Source organism: Rhinopithecus roxellana, chromosome 19 (genome assembly GCF_007565055.1).
Source record: "Rhinopithecus roxellana isolate Shanxi Qingling chromosome 19, ASM756505v1, whole genome shotgun sequence".
NCBI lineage: Eukaryota > Metazoa > Chordata > Mammalia > Primates > Cercopithecidae > Rhinopithecus > Rhinopithecus roxellana.
In genome coordinates this window covers 20,022,521-20,036,177 of record NC_044567.1, presented here as the reverse complement: position 1 = coordinate 20,036,177, position 13,657 = coordinate 20,022,521, and the positions used below count along the sequence as shown (strand labels likewise).

The window sequence follows — 13,657 nt, the reverse complement described above, 5'->3', positions numbered from 1 at the left end:
GGTGCTGACGAGTTGATGGGTGCAGCACACCAACATGGCACAAGTATACATATGTAACAAACCTGCACATTATGCACATGTACCCTAGAACTTAAAGTATAATAATAATAAAAAATAATAAGAAAAGAAAGAAAGAAAGAAAGAAAAAGAAAGAAAGAAAGAAAGAAAGAAAGAAAGAAAGAAAGAAAGAAAGAAAGAAAGAAAGAAAGAAAGAAAGAAAGAAAGAAAGAAAGAAAGAAAGAAAGGAAGGAAGGAAAGAAAGAAAAGAAAGGGTCCTCCTGAGCCGGGCGCCAACAGCAGGCACGGGCAAGAGCCCGCGAGGTCGTACAGCAGGCCTGGCAGCGGTGGCACGCCCAAAGAGGCTGCAGGTGACGTCCGACCACAAGCCACTGATTCTAAAAATTACATGTTTTAGTCCTGAAGGGCCTAGAAACAATGACTATACAATATTTGTGAGCATTCCTAGCTCACAGGTGAGTGATCCCCATTAAAAGGAGCCAAGAATCCATTTTAAAAATGCATGAAGTTTTCAAAGACTAAAGGGGTAATGTCAGAACACAGAAGCCAAAGTTGGTGCAATTTGAGCATCTAACAGAAAAACATGATTATAACTGATTAAAATATATTGAATATATATTAAAATCCATGCATCCATGGTGATACTGAAAAAGGAACCCTTTCCCAAAAGGGGAAAACATTTTTCATTTGCTGCCACTGGAGGTGACTATTGATAGGTAGACAGATATATATCATATTCTGAAAATCTGTAATTAAAAGGAAAGAAATATTTATTCTGTCTTACTAGTAGGAAGCATATTTCAGTGTACCCAAATACATAGCAACCAAGCAGGATTTATTTCAGGAATTCTAAGATAATTGAATAGTAGGAAATCTATTAATAAAATTCACCATTAAGGAATCTAAGGTGAAAATCATATTATCACTTTCATAGGTGTTGAAAAAGCATTTGATAAAATCTAGTCTTAATTTTTAAAAATCACTCTGAAAGGTAGAAATTAGGTACATTTTCTCATTGAGATAAAATGTTTTTCATACCCAAATGGAATAGAACTAGTAATAACAAAAACTGCCCATAACGAAGCAGTAACAGAAGCAGCATTTCTACTAAAGTTGTAAAAAGACAAGGATGCCCACATCACCACAATTATTTAATATTGTATTGGAGGTAGTAGGAAGATGTTTGTATAAAAATTGAAAAGGAAGTAGGAAAACTACTATTATTTGAAGACAATGGTTACCTCCCTAGAAAACCCAAGAAATCAACTAAAATGTTACTGTAAGAGAACTCAGTAAGGTAGCTGGGCACACAAATATACAGAAATTAGTACTTCAGACTACATTCCAGAAAGAAAATGTAGTAAGAGAAGAAAGTCCTGCTTAAAACAGCAACAAAGAATGATAAAAATAACTAGTGCTGAATCTAATGAGAGAGACACAAAACTTATGTAAAAACAAAAATTTTTTTTTAGAAGGGGTCTCGCTTGTTGCCCAGGCTGGAATGCAATGGTGCATCTTAGCTCACTGCAGCCTCCGCCTCCCAGGTTCAAGTGATTCTCCCACCTCAGTGTCCCGAGTAGCAGGGATTACAGGCATGCACCACCATGCTGGGCTAATTTTTGCATTTTTAGTAGAGACACGGTTTTGCCACGTTGGCCAGACGGGTCTTGAACTCCTGACCTCAGGTGATGCACCCACCTTGACCTCCCAAAGTGCTGGGATTACAGGCGTGAGCCACCATGCCCAGCTGTGAAAAAACTTTAGGACAACACTAATTCATACAAAATAAGATGAGCAAATGGAAAGACACCCAGAAACACTCATCATTATTAAAGATGTTAGTTTTCTGGTGTGTGTGTATGTGTGTCTGTTTTTGAGATTGGGTCTCGTTCTGGCACCCAGGCTGGAGTGCAGTGGTGTAATCTTGGCTAATTGCAGTCTTGAAGATATTGGTTTTCTAAGAATATTAATAGATGTCATCAGATTTCAATAAAAATTCCTATAAGGTTTGTTTTTTGGTTTTCTCTCCCCCTTTTTTTTTTCAAGTAGACAAGTTACTCCCATAATTCATACAAAAAAAGTAAACAAACAAAAATAGTCAGGAAACATCAGAAAAGAAGAAGGGCAAATAGTGGGGACCAGCACTGTCAGATCTATGGAATATATTTAAAAGTCTCAATTATTAAAGCAGTGTGGTATGAATGCATGAAAAGGAGACTGACCAATGGAATATGATGGAAAAATCCAGAAATACACTCTAAAATATACATGAGTTTATTAATAAAGGCTCAATCCCAAACAGTGGGGCAAAGATAGACTATTCAACTCTGATTGGGACCACTAAGTAGACATTTGAAAAAGGATAAAGTTGAATCCCTGTATGTTACGCTAGGTTAAATTCCAAATGAGTCAATATTTAAAATGAAAATTAAAATCATAATTCTGGAAGAGAACATGGAAGAATTCTTTTAATATTTTGAAATGTAACAGTGCCTCAAAATCCTGATGCCATAAAAGTTAAATTTGACTATATAGAAACAAAAAATCTTCTACATGACAAAAGATAAATGGTGGGTAAAAATGGGTATTTGTAACACATATCACATGCTTTTGTGTAAAAGAAAGAAAATTAATAATCCATGTTTGCTTTTCCTTATGTATGTATAAAGAAATTCTGTAAGGATCTATAGAAAATTAAGAATAGAAGTTATTTATGGTGGAGGTGGAATACTGGGTAGATGGAAGATAAGAATGGGAGGAAAACTTTTCACTGTATAACTTTTTTTACATATTGGCTTTTAAACCAGGTGAATATATTGCCTATATGGAAAGCTAGATTTTTTTTTAAAGTTCCAACTTTCATATAGCTTACTTTCCAGTGCAGGGAGATAAATAAAAATACAAATCAATATACACTTGGAGTCATAGTGAGATAATTAAATCTACGAATACAAGGAACTTATTTATTTTGTTAGTCTTCACAGTGACTCAAAAAGAGTGAAGCACATACTAGTATCTCAATAAATACTTTCTGAATAACTGTAGAATCACTTGTTTTAAGTCCTGTCTCTATGATTATGTTATTTTTCTACTAGTTTTTCAATGTAAGGAGACAGATCATGAACTGAAACTATAACAGATTGTACCTGTTGCAGATAGTGTCAGGAACATATATCTTCAGGTTTTCTGTGACTTCTTTCATCACCCTCTGGTAACCAGATATTCCTGGGTCTTTGATATAATTAGGATTGTTTCTCATTAAATATTCCCCCAAATAATTAATTGGGTCAAACTTGCTTGGAGTATCAACTTCTGTCAAAACCTTCTTCTTTTCTACTTGAGTTAACATGTTTTCTACTCCAGGTACTAAGGTAGGTAAAAGTTTGTCAAGCAAATATGCACGATTATTCAGTGTCATGCTTTCAGTATTAAACCACTCTTTGGCCAAATTATCCCTAGGGAGTTTTTTTTCAGCCTTTTTTTCTAGTTCCTTCTTCACATTTTCCTTGTCTATTATTTTCTGCTGCATTGCTTGGGCTCTTGCCGCCATTCTTTCAAAAAGATTTTTCTTCCATTGTTGCTCTAGCTTTGATTTCAGTTCAGTTTCATCTAAAGCAAATATCACTTTTGCAGATTTTCTAATTGCAACATTACCTGAGGCTTCAGTTTTAGAGTCCTTTATTGAACCAGGTGAAATTTTTCGCTGCCCCTCCAGGTTTAATTCTGAGGGGATAAAAAAGTGAAATGTAAGAAATGTTAGAAGCAAATTTTAATCTACATGACTTTAGAATAATATTTGAAAAAATTTTTATATCCATTTACACAGTGGATTGGAACAAGGTCAGCTGAAAGTAACAGAAAATTGGACAAAGTGACTTTAACCATAAAGACATTTATTGTTGACTTAATCAGAAGCCATTCAGCAGTTCAGTGATTTCATTAAGTACCTAGACTGTTTCTGTTTATTTTCATTCATCTTTTTGCTTGTACCTCATGATCACATGATGACTATTAGAGCTCCAGTCATCACTTCCTCACAGCAAAAAAGGATTGAGGACAAAGGATTTTTCTCCTCTTGAGGCTCTGTTTTATTATCCGATAGGAGAAGATCCCAGACTCCCCACTGTAAGAATTCCCTTTACATTTCATCGGCCCTAACTAGGATACATGCCCACGCCCAGACCAATCGCTGGTAAAGGGAAATAGTATTACTATGAATAGTATAGACAAATTATAATCTATTTATTGGTGTCAGAGTTTGGATCAAGTTTTCTGATAACAAGTTATTTTCATCTGCTACAACACTGAGGTTCAGTTGGCAGGCAAAATGGTAGGGAAGGCTGGGCACAGTGGCTCACATTTGTAATCCCAACATTTTGGGAGGCCGAGGCAGGAGGAATGCTTGAGCCCAGGAGTTCAAGACCAGCCTAGGCAACATTAGGAAGATGCTGTTTCTACAAACAATAAAAAAGTTAACCAGGCATGGTGGCTTACACCTGTGGTCTCCGCTACTCAGGAGACTGAGGTGGGAGGATCACTTGAGCCCTGGAGGTCGAGGCTGCAGTGAGCCATGATCATGCCCCTGCACTCCAGTGAGACTTTGTCTCAAAAAAAAAAAAAAAAAGGTGAGGAAATGTGTGGTGAGTAAGCAAAGAGTCGACCACACATGTCTATTTAAATATATTTCTCTTCATTTTATTCCCAGCTTCCTTTATGTTTTCATTTTTAAAATGCAGGATGGAGACATTAGACCAAGATGGTAGACTGAGAACAGGCATCTACATCCCCTCCCTACCAAAATCTCTAGCAACGACAGGAAAAGTTGTGTGTATGTTTTTAAAATTTTAAAAATGCATAAAAATACTACAATCATGAAGGGGGCCTTCGATAGTCAGGAATTTTGAAGATCTCTGAAAAATGTAAAGCAGGGGAATTCAACTGATTGAAGAAACTATAGCGCTAAAAAGATACGATGGAGACCACTGTAAAATTTGGGAGCAGATTTAAGGTACCCCAAGTTTAGAGGATGTAGACACGGGTCATAGGGGAAAGACTGACCTTTTTGTATATCTTCATTCCCATTTGAGCTAATCAGTGTCTTCCCCTGCACTGAGTTAAGGTATATAGATGTTTAGGCTAGAGAAACAGGATTTTCACACACAGAGAAAATGAATTATTAACAGCTTCACTGTCTGCACATCTTGTCCTTCCCCCACTGGCATCAGACTATAGAAAACAGTAACTCTATAGGAAAGCAAATAGAGAATCTCAAATTCAAATGTAAGCACACATTCATAGAATGTTTAAGAAAAATCATCCCCATGACTAAATTCAACAAACAGAATAACTAATACCACCCAAGGAAATACCATTAAATAGAACAAATGTAAGGAGTCAAAGAATTAATATCCTCAGAGCAGAGAAGTTAGAAGAAATTAAAAGTTAAACACTTAAGAGAATGTAGACCATCTAGCGCTCACATCTTGGTTTTGAATATCACTCTCCAATTAAAAAAAAAATCAGAACTCCTTGGAAATACAGCTGATTATAGGATTGGGCTCATCTCATATGCAGGAAATATATACAAGAATATCTTGTAGTGCCTAGAATATCTTGTAGTGCCAGAAAGTAACGAAGTGCTGAAAAAAAAACTAGTAAATAAGTAAAGAGACAAATTTCCTGTGCAGAAATATTCCAAATAATTTATGTAGATACTCCACGATCAAGGATGTAGAGCATAACTCCCCTCTCCTTAATTGCGGACTGCATATAGTGACTTCCTCTCAAAGAGTACAGTATGGAAATGGGAGGGGGAAAATAACTTTAGAGAAACCTGAGAAATATTATCTCAACCTAATGATCATTATTAACATCTACAGTAACACATCATGTTGACACCATATACCCATATGTATATGTATATAAGTATATGACAGCACATATTCAGCCTCCCGAGTAGCTGGGACTACAGGTACATGCCACCATGCTCAGCTAATTTTTCTATTTTTTTCTTTTTTTGGTAAAGATAGTCTTACTATATTGCTGAGGCTAGTATGGAACTCCTGGCTTCAGGTGATTCTCCCACCTTGGCCTCCCAAAGTGCTAGAATTACAGTCATGAACCACCATGCCCAGCCAATCCAGAATATTTAATATTAATCTTATAAAAGTGTCAGAAGGTATAAGCCAAGTGTTAGACATAATGAAATATTCAAATAAATAATGTAAGAAATCTCTCAGAACTGAAGAAAAACACAAGTCTTCAGCTTTGAAAGGCTTACCAAATGGAGTTTCCATTTGTAATGATAAAAACTTTCTGGAACTCGACAGTGGTAATGGTTGCACTGTGAATTTACTTAATGGCTCTGAATTGTATACTTTAACATAGTTTAAATGGTAAATATTATAGTATATGTATTTACCACAATTTTTTTAAAAGCCTACCAAATAAACAAAGGAAACAAGATTAAAATACAGAAGTAAATTTATTTCCTTGGAACTACCGATTAATAACCAATTTAAAATGTTTTATATCTTTAGTTAACAATGAAAATATAATTTTATAAAGCTTCGTTTCATTATAGCAACAAAAATTTAAAATATTTAGAAATAAACCAAACAGAAATGTGTCAGACTAATATGAAGAAAGCTATAAAACTTTACTGAAGTAGTACTGGCATTAGGATAGACATATAGATCAATGGAATAAAATTGAGAGTCCAGAAATAAACCTATACATCTATGACCAACTGATTATTTTGTAAAGTTCCTCTTCTACTCTGAAACCAATTGATTTTTGACAAGGGTGCCAAGACAATTTAATGGAAAAAACAGTCTCTTCAACAAACGGTGCCATGACAACTGATATCTACATGCAAAGGGATGAATCTGGATACCTACCTTACACCATATATAAAAATTATCTTTAGTCCTAATAGTCATATATACAATAGTCTATCCAATATAACAGCAGAACACATAATTTTCTCAAGTGCACATGGCACATTCTCCAAGATAGACCATATGTTAGGCCACAAAACAAGTCTCAATGGATTTAAAAAAATAGACACCATATAAAATATCTGCTCTTTAATGAAGAGCACAAAACTTGATGAAGTTAGAAATCAATAAAGGAAAACTAGAAAACATACAAAGCTACAGAAAATAAACAACTCATTCTTAAACGACTAATGGGCCAAAAAAATCACAAGGGATATTAGAAAATAATAAGAGACAAATGAAAATGAATACACAACATATCAAAATTTATAGGATACAGTGAAAAAAGGGCTCAGAGGGAAAATCATAGCTGTAAGTGATAACATTAAAAAAAAGTCAAATCTGAGGTCAGGAGATTGAGACCATCCTGGCTAACATGATAAAACCACATCTCTGTGAAAAAAAAAAAAAAAAAATTAGCCAGGCATGGTGGCAGGCACCTGTAGTCCCAGCTACTTGGGAAGCTGAGGCAGGAGAATGGCATGAACCTGGGAGGCGGAGCTTGCAGGGAGCCGAGATCGCGCCACTGCACTTCAGCCTGGACGACAGAGCGAGACTCTGTCTCAAAAAAAAAAAAAATGTCAAATCAATAACCTAACTTTACACCTTAAGAAACTCGAAAAAGTAGTGCAAACTAAACACAAAACTAGCAAAAGAAAGAAAATAATAAAGGTTAAAGTAGAGATAAAAGAGAGAATAGAAAAATAGTAGAGAAAAACAATTTCACCAAAAATTGGTTCCTTGAAAAAAATCAACAGAATGAATAAACCCTGAGCTAGACTGACAAAAACATTAGCAAAGATACATAAATAACCAAAATCAGAAATGAAAGTGGGGACATTATCACCAACTTTACAGATATTTAAAAAATAATAATTATAGGCTGGACGCAGTGGCTCACGCCTGTAATCCCAGCACTTTGGGAGGCCGAGGCAGGCAGATCATGAGGTCAGGAGTTCGAGACCAGCCTGGCCAACATGGTGAGACCCCGTCTCTACTAAAAATTCAAAAGTTAGCCAGGTGTGGTGGCACACACCTGTAATCACAGTTACTTGGGAGGTTGAGGCAGGAGAATTGCTTGAACCCAGAAGGTGGAGGTTGCAGTGAGCAGAGATCACACCATTGCGCTCCAGCTCTGGGTGACAGAGCAAGACTCCATCTTGGGAAACAAAAACAAAAGCGGTTACAAGAGAATACTATAAGCAATTGTATGCCAACATATTGGATAACCTAGAAGAAATGAACCAATTCCTTGAAATTACCTAAAATGACTCAAGAAGAAATAGAAAGTCTCAACAGATCTTATGTTAGTAGGTTTATTTTGTGTTGCTATAAAGATATACCTGGAAAAAAAAAAGAAAAGGAATACCTGAGACTGGATAATTTACAAAGAAAAGAGATTTATTTGGCTCAGGCTGTATGTGAAGGAGTGCCAACATCTGTTCCCAGTGAGGCCTCAGCAAGCTTATAATCATGACGGAAGGCAGAGGGGGAGCTGGCATATCACATGGTGAGAGAGGGAGCAAGAGAGAGAAGAGGTACCACACTCTTTCAAACAATCAGATCTCACATGAACTCATGGAGTGAGAACTCACTCATTACTGCGAGAACAGCACCAAACCATTCATGAGGGACCCACCCCATAACCCAAAAACCTCCCACTAGGCCCACTTCCAACATCATAGGTCACATTTCAATATGAGATTTGAAAGGGACACTCATTCAAACCATATCAGACCTCTAACAAGTAAAGAGATTGAACCAGTGATCAGAAACTTCCCAACAAAGAAAAGTCTTGGATCAGATGGCTTCACTAGTTACTTCTATCAAATATTTAAAGAAGACATGAAATGAATTCTTACCAAATGCTTGTAAAAAATTGAAGAGGTGGGAACACTACCTAATTCTTTCTATGAGGATAGAATTACTCTGATACTAAAGCTAGATAGATATCACAAGAAAATTATAGACCAATATTCCTTATGAATATAGATGCAAAAATCCTCAACAAAATATTAACAAATCAACTCCAAGAGCATAGCAAAAGCCTTTTCAACATGAAATCTTTCCAGATTTATCTCAGGAATGCCAAGGTGGCTCAACATAAGAAAATCAAGCAATGTAATCATCACATTGATAAAATGAAGGGGAAAAAAGTCACATAATCATCTCAATGCATACGGAGAGAACATTCCTCAAAATAATAAAGGGTAGTTATTTAAAAATCCACAGTTGGCCAGGTGTGGTGGCTCACGCCTGTAATCCCAGCACTTTAGGAGGCTGAGGTGGGAGGATTGCTTGAGTCCAGGAGTTCGAAACCAGCCTGGGTAACATAGTGAGATCCTGTCTCTACAAAAAATTTAAAAATTAGCTGGGTGTGATAGCACATGCCTAGAGTCTCAGCTACTTGGGGGGCTAGGGTGGGAGGATCACTTGAACTCTGGAGTTTGAGGCTTCAATGGGCCGTAATCATGTCACTCATTCCAGTCGGGCGACAGAGAGTGACCCTATCTCAAAACACAAATAAAAATAAAAAATTCACAGTTAACATGACACTCAGTAATGGAACACTGAAAGCTTCCTCCCGAAAATCAGTAACAAGAAAAGAATGCCTACTTTCACCACTGCTGTTCAACATCATACCAGAGTTCTAGCCAGAGCTACAAGACAAGAAAAACAAATAAAAGGCATCCAAATTGGAAAGAAAGAGGTAAAACTGTCTCTATTCACAGATGACATGATCCTATATATAGAAAGAATCCAAAAGAAAACTACTAGAGCTATTGAACAAATTCAATAGGGCAACGTACTGAGATCCTGTCTATACAAAAAAAAAAAAAAAAAGAAAGAAAAAGAAAAGCCAGGTATGGTGGCACGTACCTGTAGTCCCAGCTATTGGTAGGCTGAGGTGGGAGAATTGCTTGAGCCCAGGAATTCAAGGGTGCAGTGAGCTATGATTACATCACTGCAGTCCAATCTGGGCAACAGAGTGAGACCTTATCTCTAAAAAAATAAAAATGAGGGGAAAAAGGAAAGCAATTCCATTTATAAAAGCAGCTAAAAGAATAAAACACTTAGGAATAAATTTAACCAAGGAAGTGGAAGATATATGCTGAAAACTATAAAACATTGCTGAAAGAAATTAAAGAAGACATAAATAAGTAGAAAGATGTCCCTATTCATAGATAGGAATACTTTACATTGTTAAGATATCACTTCTACCCAAAGTGATCTATAGATTCAATGCAATCAAAATTCCAATAGTTTTTTCACAGAAATAGAAAAAGTGATCCTCAGATTAATATGAAATTTCAGGGGCCCTTGAATAACCAAAATAAATCTTGAAAAAAAAAGGAATAAACTTGGAGGATTCATACTACCCGAATTTGAGACTTACTACAAAGCTACAACAAATAAAACAGTACTGGAGTAAGGACAGATGTATAGACCAATAAAATAGGATAGAGAGGCCAGAAATAAACTCTCATATATAGTCAATTGATTTGTGACAAGGGTGTCAAGACTATTCAACAGGGAAAGAATAATCTTTTCAACAAATGGTGCTGAGACTACCTGATATATCACGTAAAAGAATGAAGTTGGTCCTTTACCTTACATACAAAAATGAACTGAAAACAAATCAAATATCTAAACTGAAGAGAGAAAATGATACAACTCTCCCAGCTTGGGAAACGTAGTGAGACTGTATCTCTACAAAAAATTAAAAAAACAAATTAGCCAGGCTTGTTGATGCACACTTATAGTCCCAGCTACTCGGTAAGCTGAGGTGGGAGGATCACTTGAGCCCAGGAGGTTGAGGCTGCAGTGAGCCATGATCATGTCACTTCACTCTACCCTGAGCAACAGAGTGAGACCCTGTCTTTTTTTTTTTTTTTTTTTTTTTTTGAGACGGAGTCTTGCTCTGTCGCCCAGGCTGGAGTGCAGTGGCCGATCTCAGCTCACTGCAAGCTCCGCCCCCCAGGTTTATGCCATTCTCCTGCCTCAGCCTCCCGAGTAGCTGGGACTACAGGCGCCCGCCACCTCGCCCGGCTAGTTTTTTGTATTTTTTAGTAGAGACGGGATTTCACCATATTAGCGAGGATGGTCTCGATCTCCTGACCTTGTGATCCGCCCGTCTCGGCCTCCCAAAGTGCTGGGATTACAGGCTTGAGCCACCGTGCCCGGCCGACCCTGTCTTTAAAAACAAACAAATAAAACCTTACAACTCCTGGATGAAAAATGAAAACCTGTGGAAAATCTTCATGCCACTGGCTTTAACAATGACTTCATGGATGTAACACCAAGAGCACAGAAAACAAACAAAAAAAGATAAAACATACTTCAAAATAAAAAACTTTTGTACATCAAAGAAGTATGTCAAAAAGTGAAAAGATGATGTAGTAAATGAGAGAAAATATTTGTAAAGCAAATAACTGATAAGGAATTAATATTCAGAATATATAAAGAACTTCTAAAACTCAATAACAATAAAACAACCTAATTCAAAAATGGGCAAAGGATTTGAACAGGCATTCCTCCTAAGAAAATATACAAATAGCCAATAAGTACATGAAAAGATGTTCAACATTATGAGTTATTAGGGAACGCAAATCATAACTACAATGAGATACCACTCCACACTTACTAAGATGATAATAAGAAAACAAAAACAAACAGAAACTCAGAAAATAACGAGTGTTGGTAAGAATGGACAGCAATTGGAACTCTTGTGCTTTGCTGGTGGGAATGCAAAGTGATGCAGCCATTGTGGAAAACTGTTGTGGTTTCTCAAAACATTAAACATAGAGCTGGGTACAGGGACATGTCCCTGTAGTCCCAGATATTTGGCAGACTGAGGTGGGAGGATTGCTTAAGCCTAGGAGTTCAATTCCAGCCTAGGTAGCATGCCAAGGCCCTGTCTCTTAAAAAAAATTAATAATCAATATTAATAATATAGTTTAATTTTTTCAGGTAAACCTAGAACTACATATGATCCAGCAATCCCACTCCTATGTATATATCCAAAAAAATTGAAAGCAGGGACTCAGATACTTGCACATCAATGTTCATGGCAGCATTATACACAATCAGTAAAAGGTAGAAACAACTCAAGCATCCGTCCACAGATGAATGAACAAAATGAGGTATATATGTACAATGAAATATCATTCACCCACTGAAAAAATGAAATTTTGAGGGTGGGGTAAGGAGAGCATCAGGATAAATAGCTAATGCATGTGGGGCTTAATACCTAGGTAATGGGTTGATAGGTGCACCAAGCCACCATGGCACATGCTTACCTGTGTAACAAACTTGCACATCCTGCACATGTATCCCAGAACTTAAAATAAAATCTTTTTAAAATGAAATTTTGAGAGAGGCAGAGCAAGTTGGCCTAACAGAACCCTCCAGGGATCATTCCCCTCACAGGAATACCACATTGAACAACTATCTACACAAGAAAACACCTTCATAAGAACCAAAAATCAGGTGAGTGATCACAATACCTGGTTTTAATATCATATCAAGGAAAGAGGCAGTGAGGAGAATAGGAAAGAGTCTTGAATTGCCTATACCACCCCTCCTCCATCCCCCAGCAGTGAAAGAAAGAATATGATGCTTGGGGCAGGGAGAGCACAGTGACTGTGGGATTTTGCATTGTCACGCAGTGTTACCCTGTCACAGTGGAAAGCAACATGGGGCAGAATTCAGCTGGTACCCATAAAGGGAGCATTTAGATCAGCCCTGGCCAGAGGGGAATTGTCCATCCCAGCAGTCAGAACCTGAGTTCCAGCTAGCCCACCACTGAGGGCTAAAGTGCTCTGGGGTTCCAAATAAAATTGAAAGGCAATCTAGGCTATAAGGACTATAGTTCCTGGACAAGTATTGGTGCTGTACTGGGCTCAAAGCCAGTGGACTTGGGGTGTACATGACCTAGTGAGACACTAGCTAGGGCAGCCAAGGGAGTGGTTATGTCACCCCTCCCCCAACTCCAGACAGTGCAGCTCATAGCTTCAGCAGAGACTCCCTCCAATTAAGGAAAGGAGAGAGAAGAGAAAAGAGGGCTTTGTCTTGCAACTTGGATACCAGCTCCGCTACAGTAAAATAAAGTACCAAGCAGAGTCCTGGAGTCCCCATGCTAGGCCTTGCCTCCCAGATGACAATGTTAGACACATCCTGGGCCAGAAGGGAATCTACTGTCTTGAAGGGAAGGACCAAGTAGGATTCATCACCTGATGACTAAAGTGCCCATGGGCCTTGAATGAACATCAGTGGTAGCCAGGCAGTACTCACTGCCTTGGGTGAGACCCAGTGCCATGCAGGCTTCAGGTATGACCCAGTACATTCCCAGCTGTGGTGGGAAAAGACCACATGGGAAAGACTCCTGCTTGAGGAAAAAAGAGGGAAGAGTAAAAAGCATGTTGTCTTGCAACTTGGATGCCTGCTAAGCTACAGTAAAATGAAACACCAAGTAGATTTCTAATTTACCAATTCTAGGCTCTAGTTCCTGGAAAGCATTTCTAGACCCACCCTGGGTCAGAAGGGAACTCGTTGCCCTGAAGGGAAAGACACAAGCCAGGCTGAATTTACCAGCTGCTGACTAAAGAGCCCTTGGGCCTTGAATAAACATCAGCAGTAGC

General features: G+C 37.7%; 1 protein-coding gene across 1 annotated transcript in view; it reads right to left on the bottom strand.

Annotated features, from left to right (window-relative positions):
- Positions 1 to 13,657, bottom strand: part of EFCAB5 (EF-hand calcium binding domain 5) — a 173,868-nt gene that overhangs the window by 137,147 nt on the left and 23,064 nt on the right. Inside the window, exon 4 of the mRNA XM_010367959.2 lies at positions 3,165 to 3,741. Coding sequence (XP_010366261.1) covers positions 3,165 to 3,741 — 577 coding nt within the window. The remainder of the gene's footprint in view (positions 1 to 3,164; positions 3,742 to 13,657) is intronic.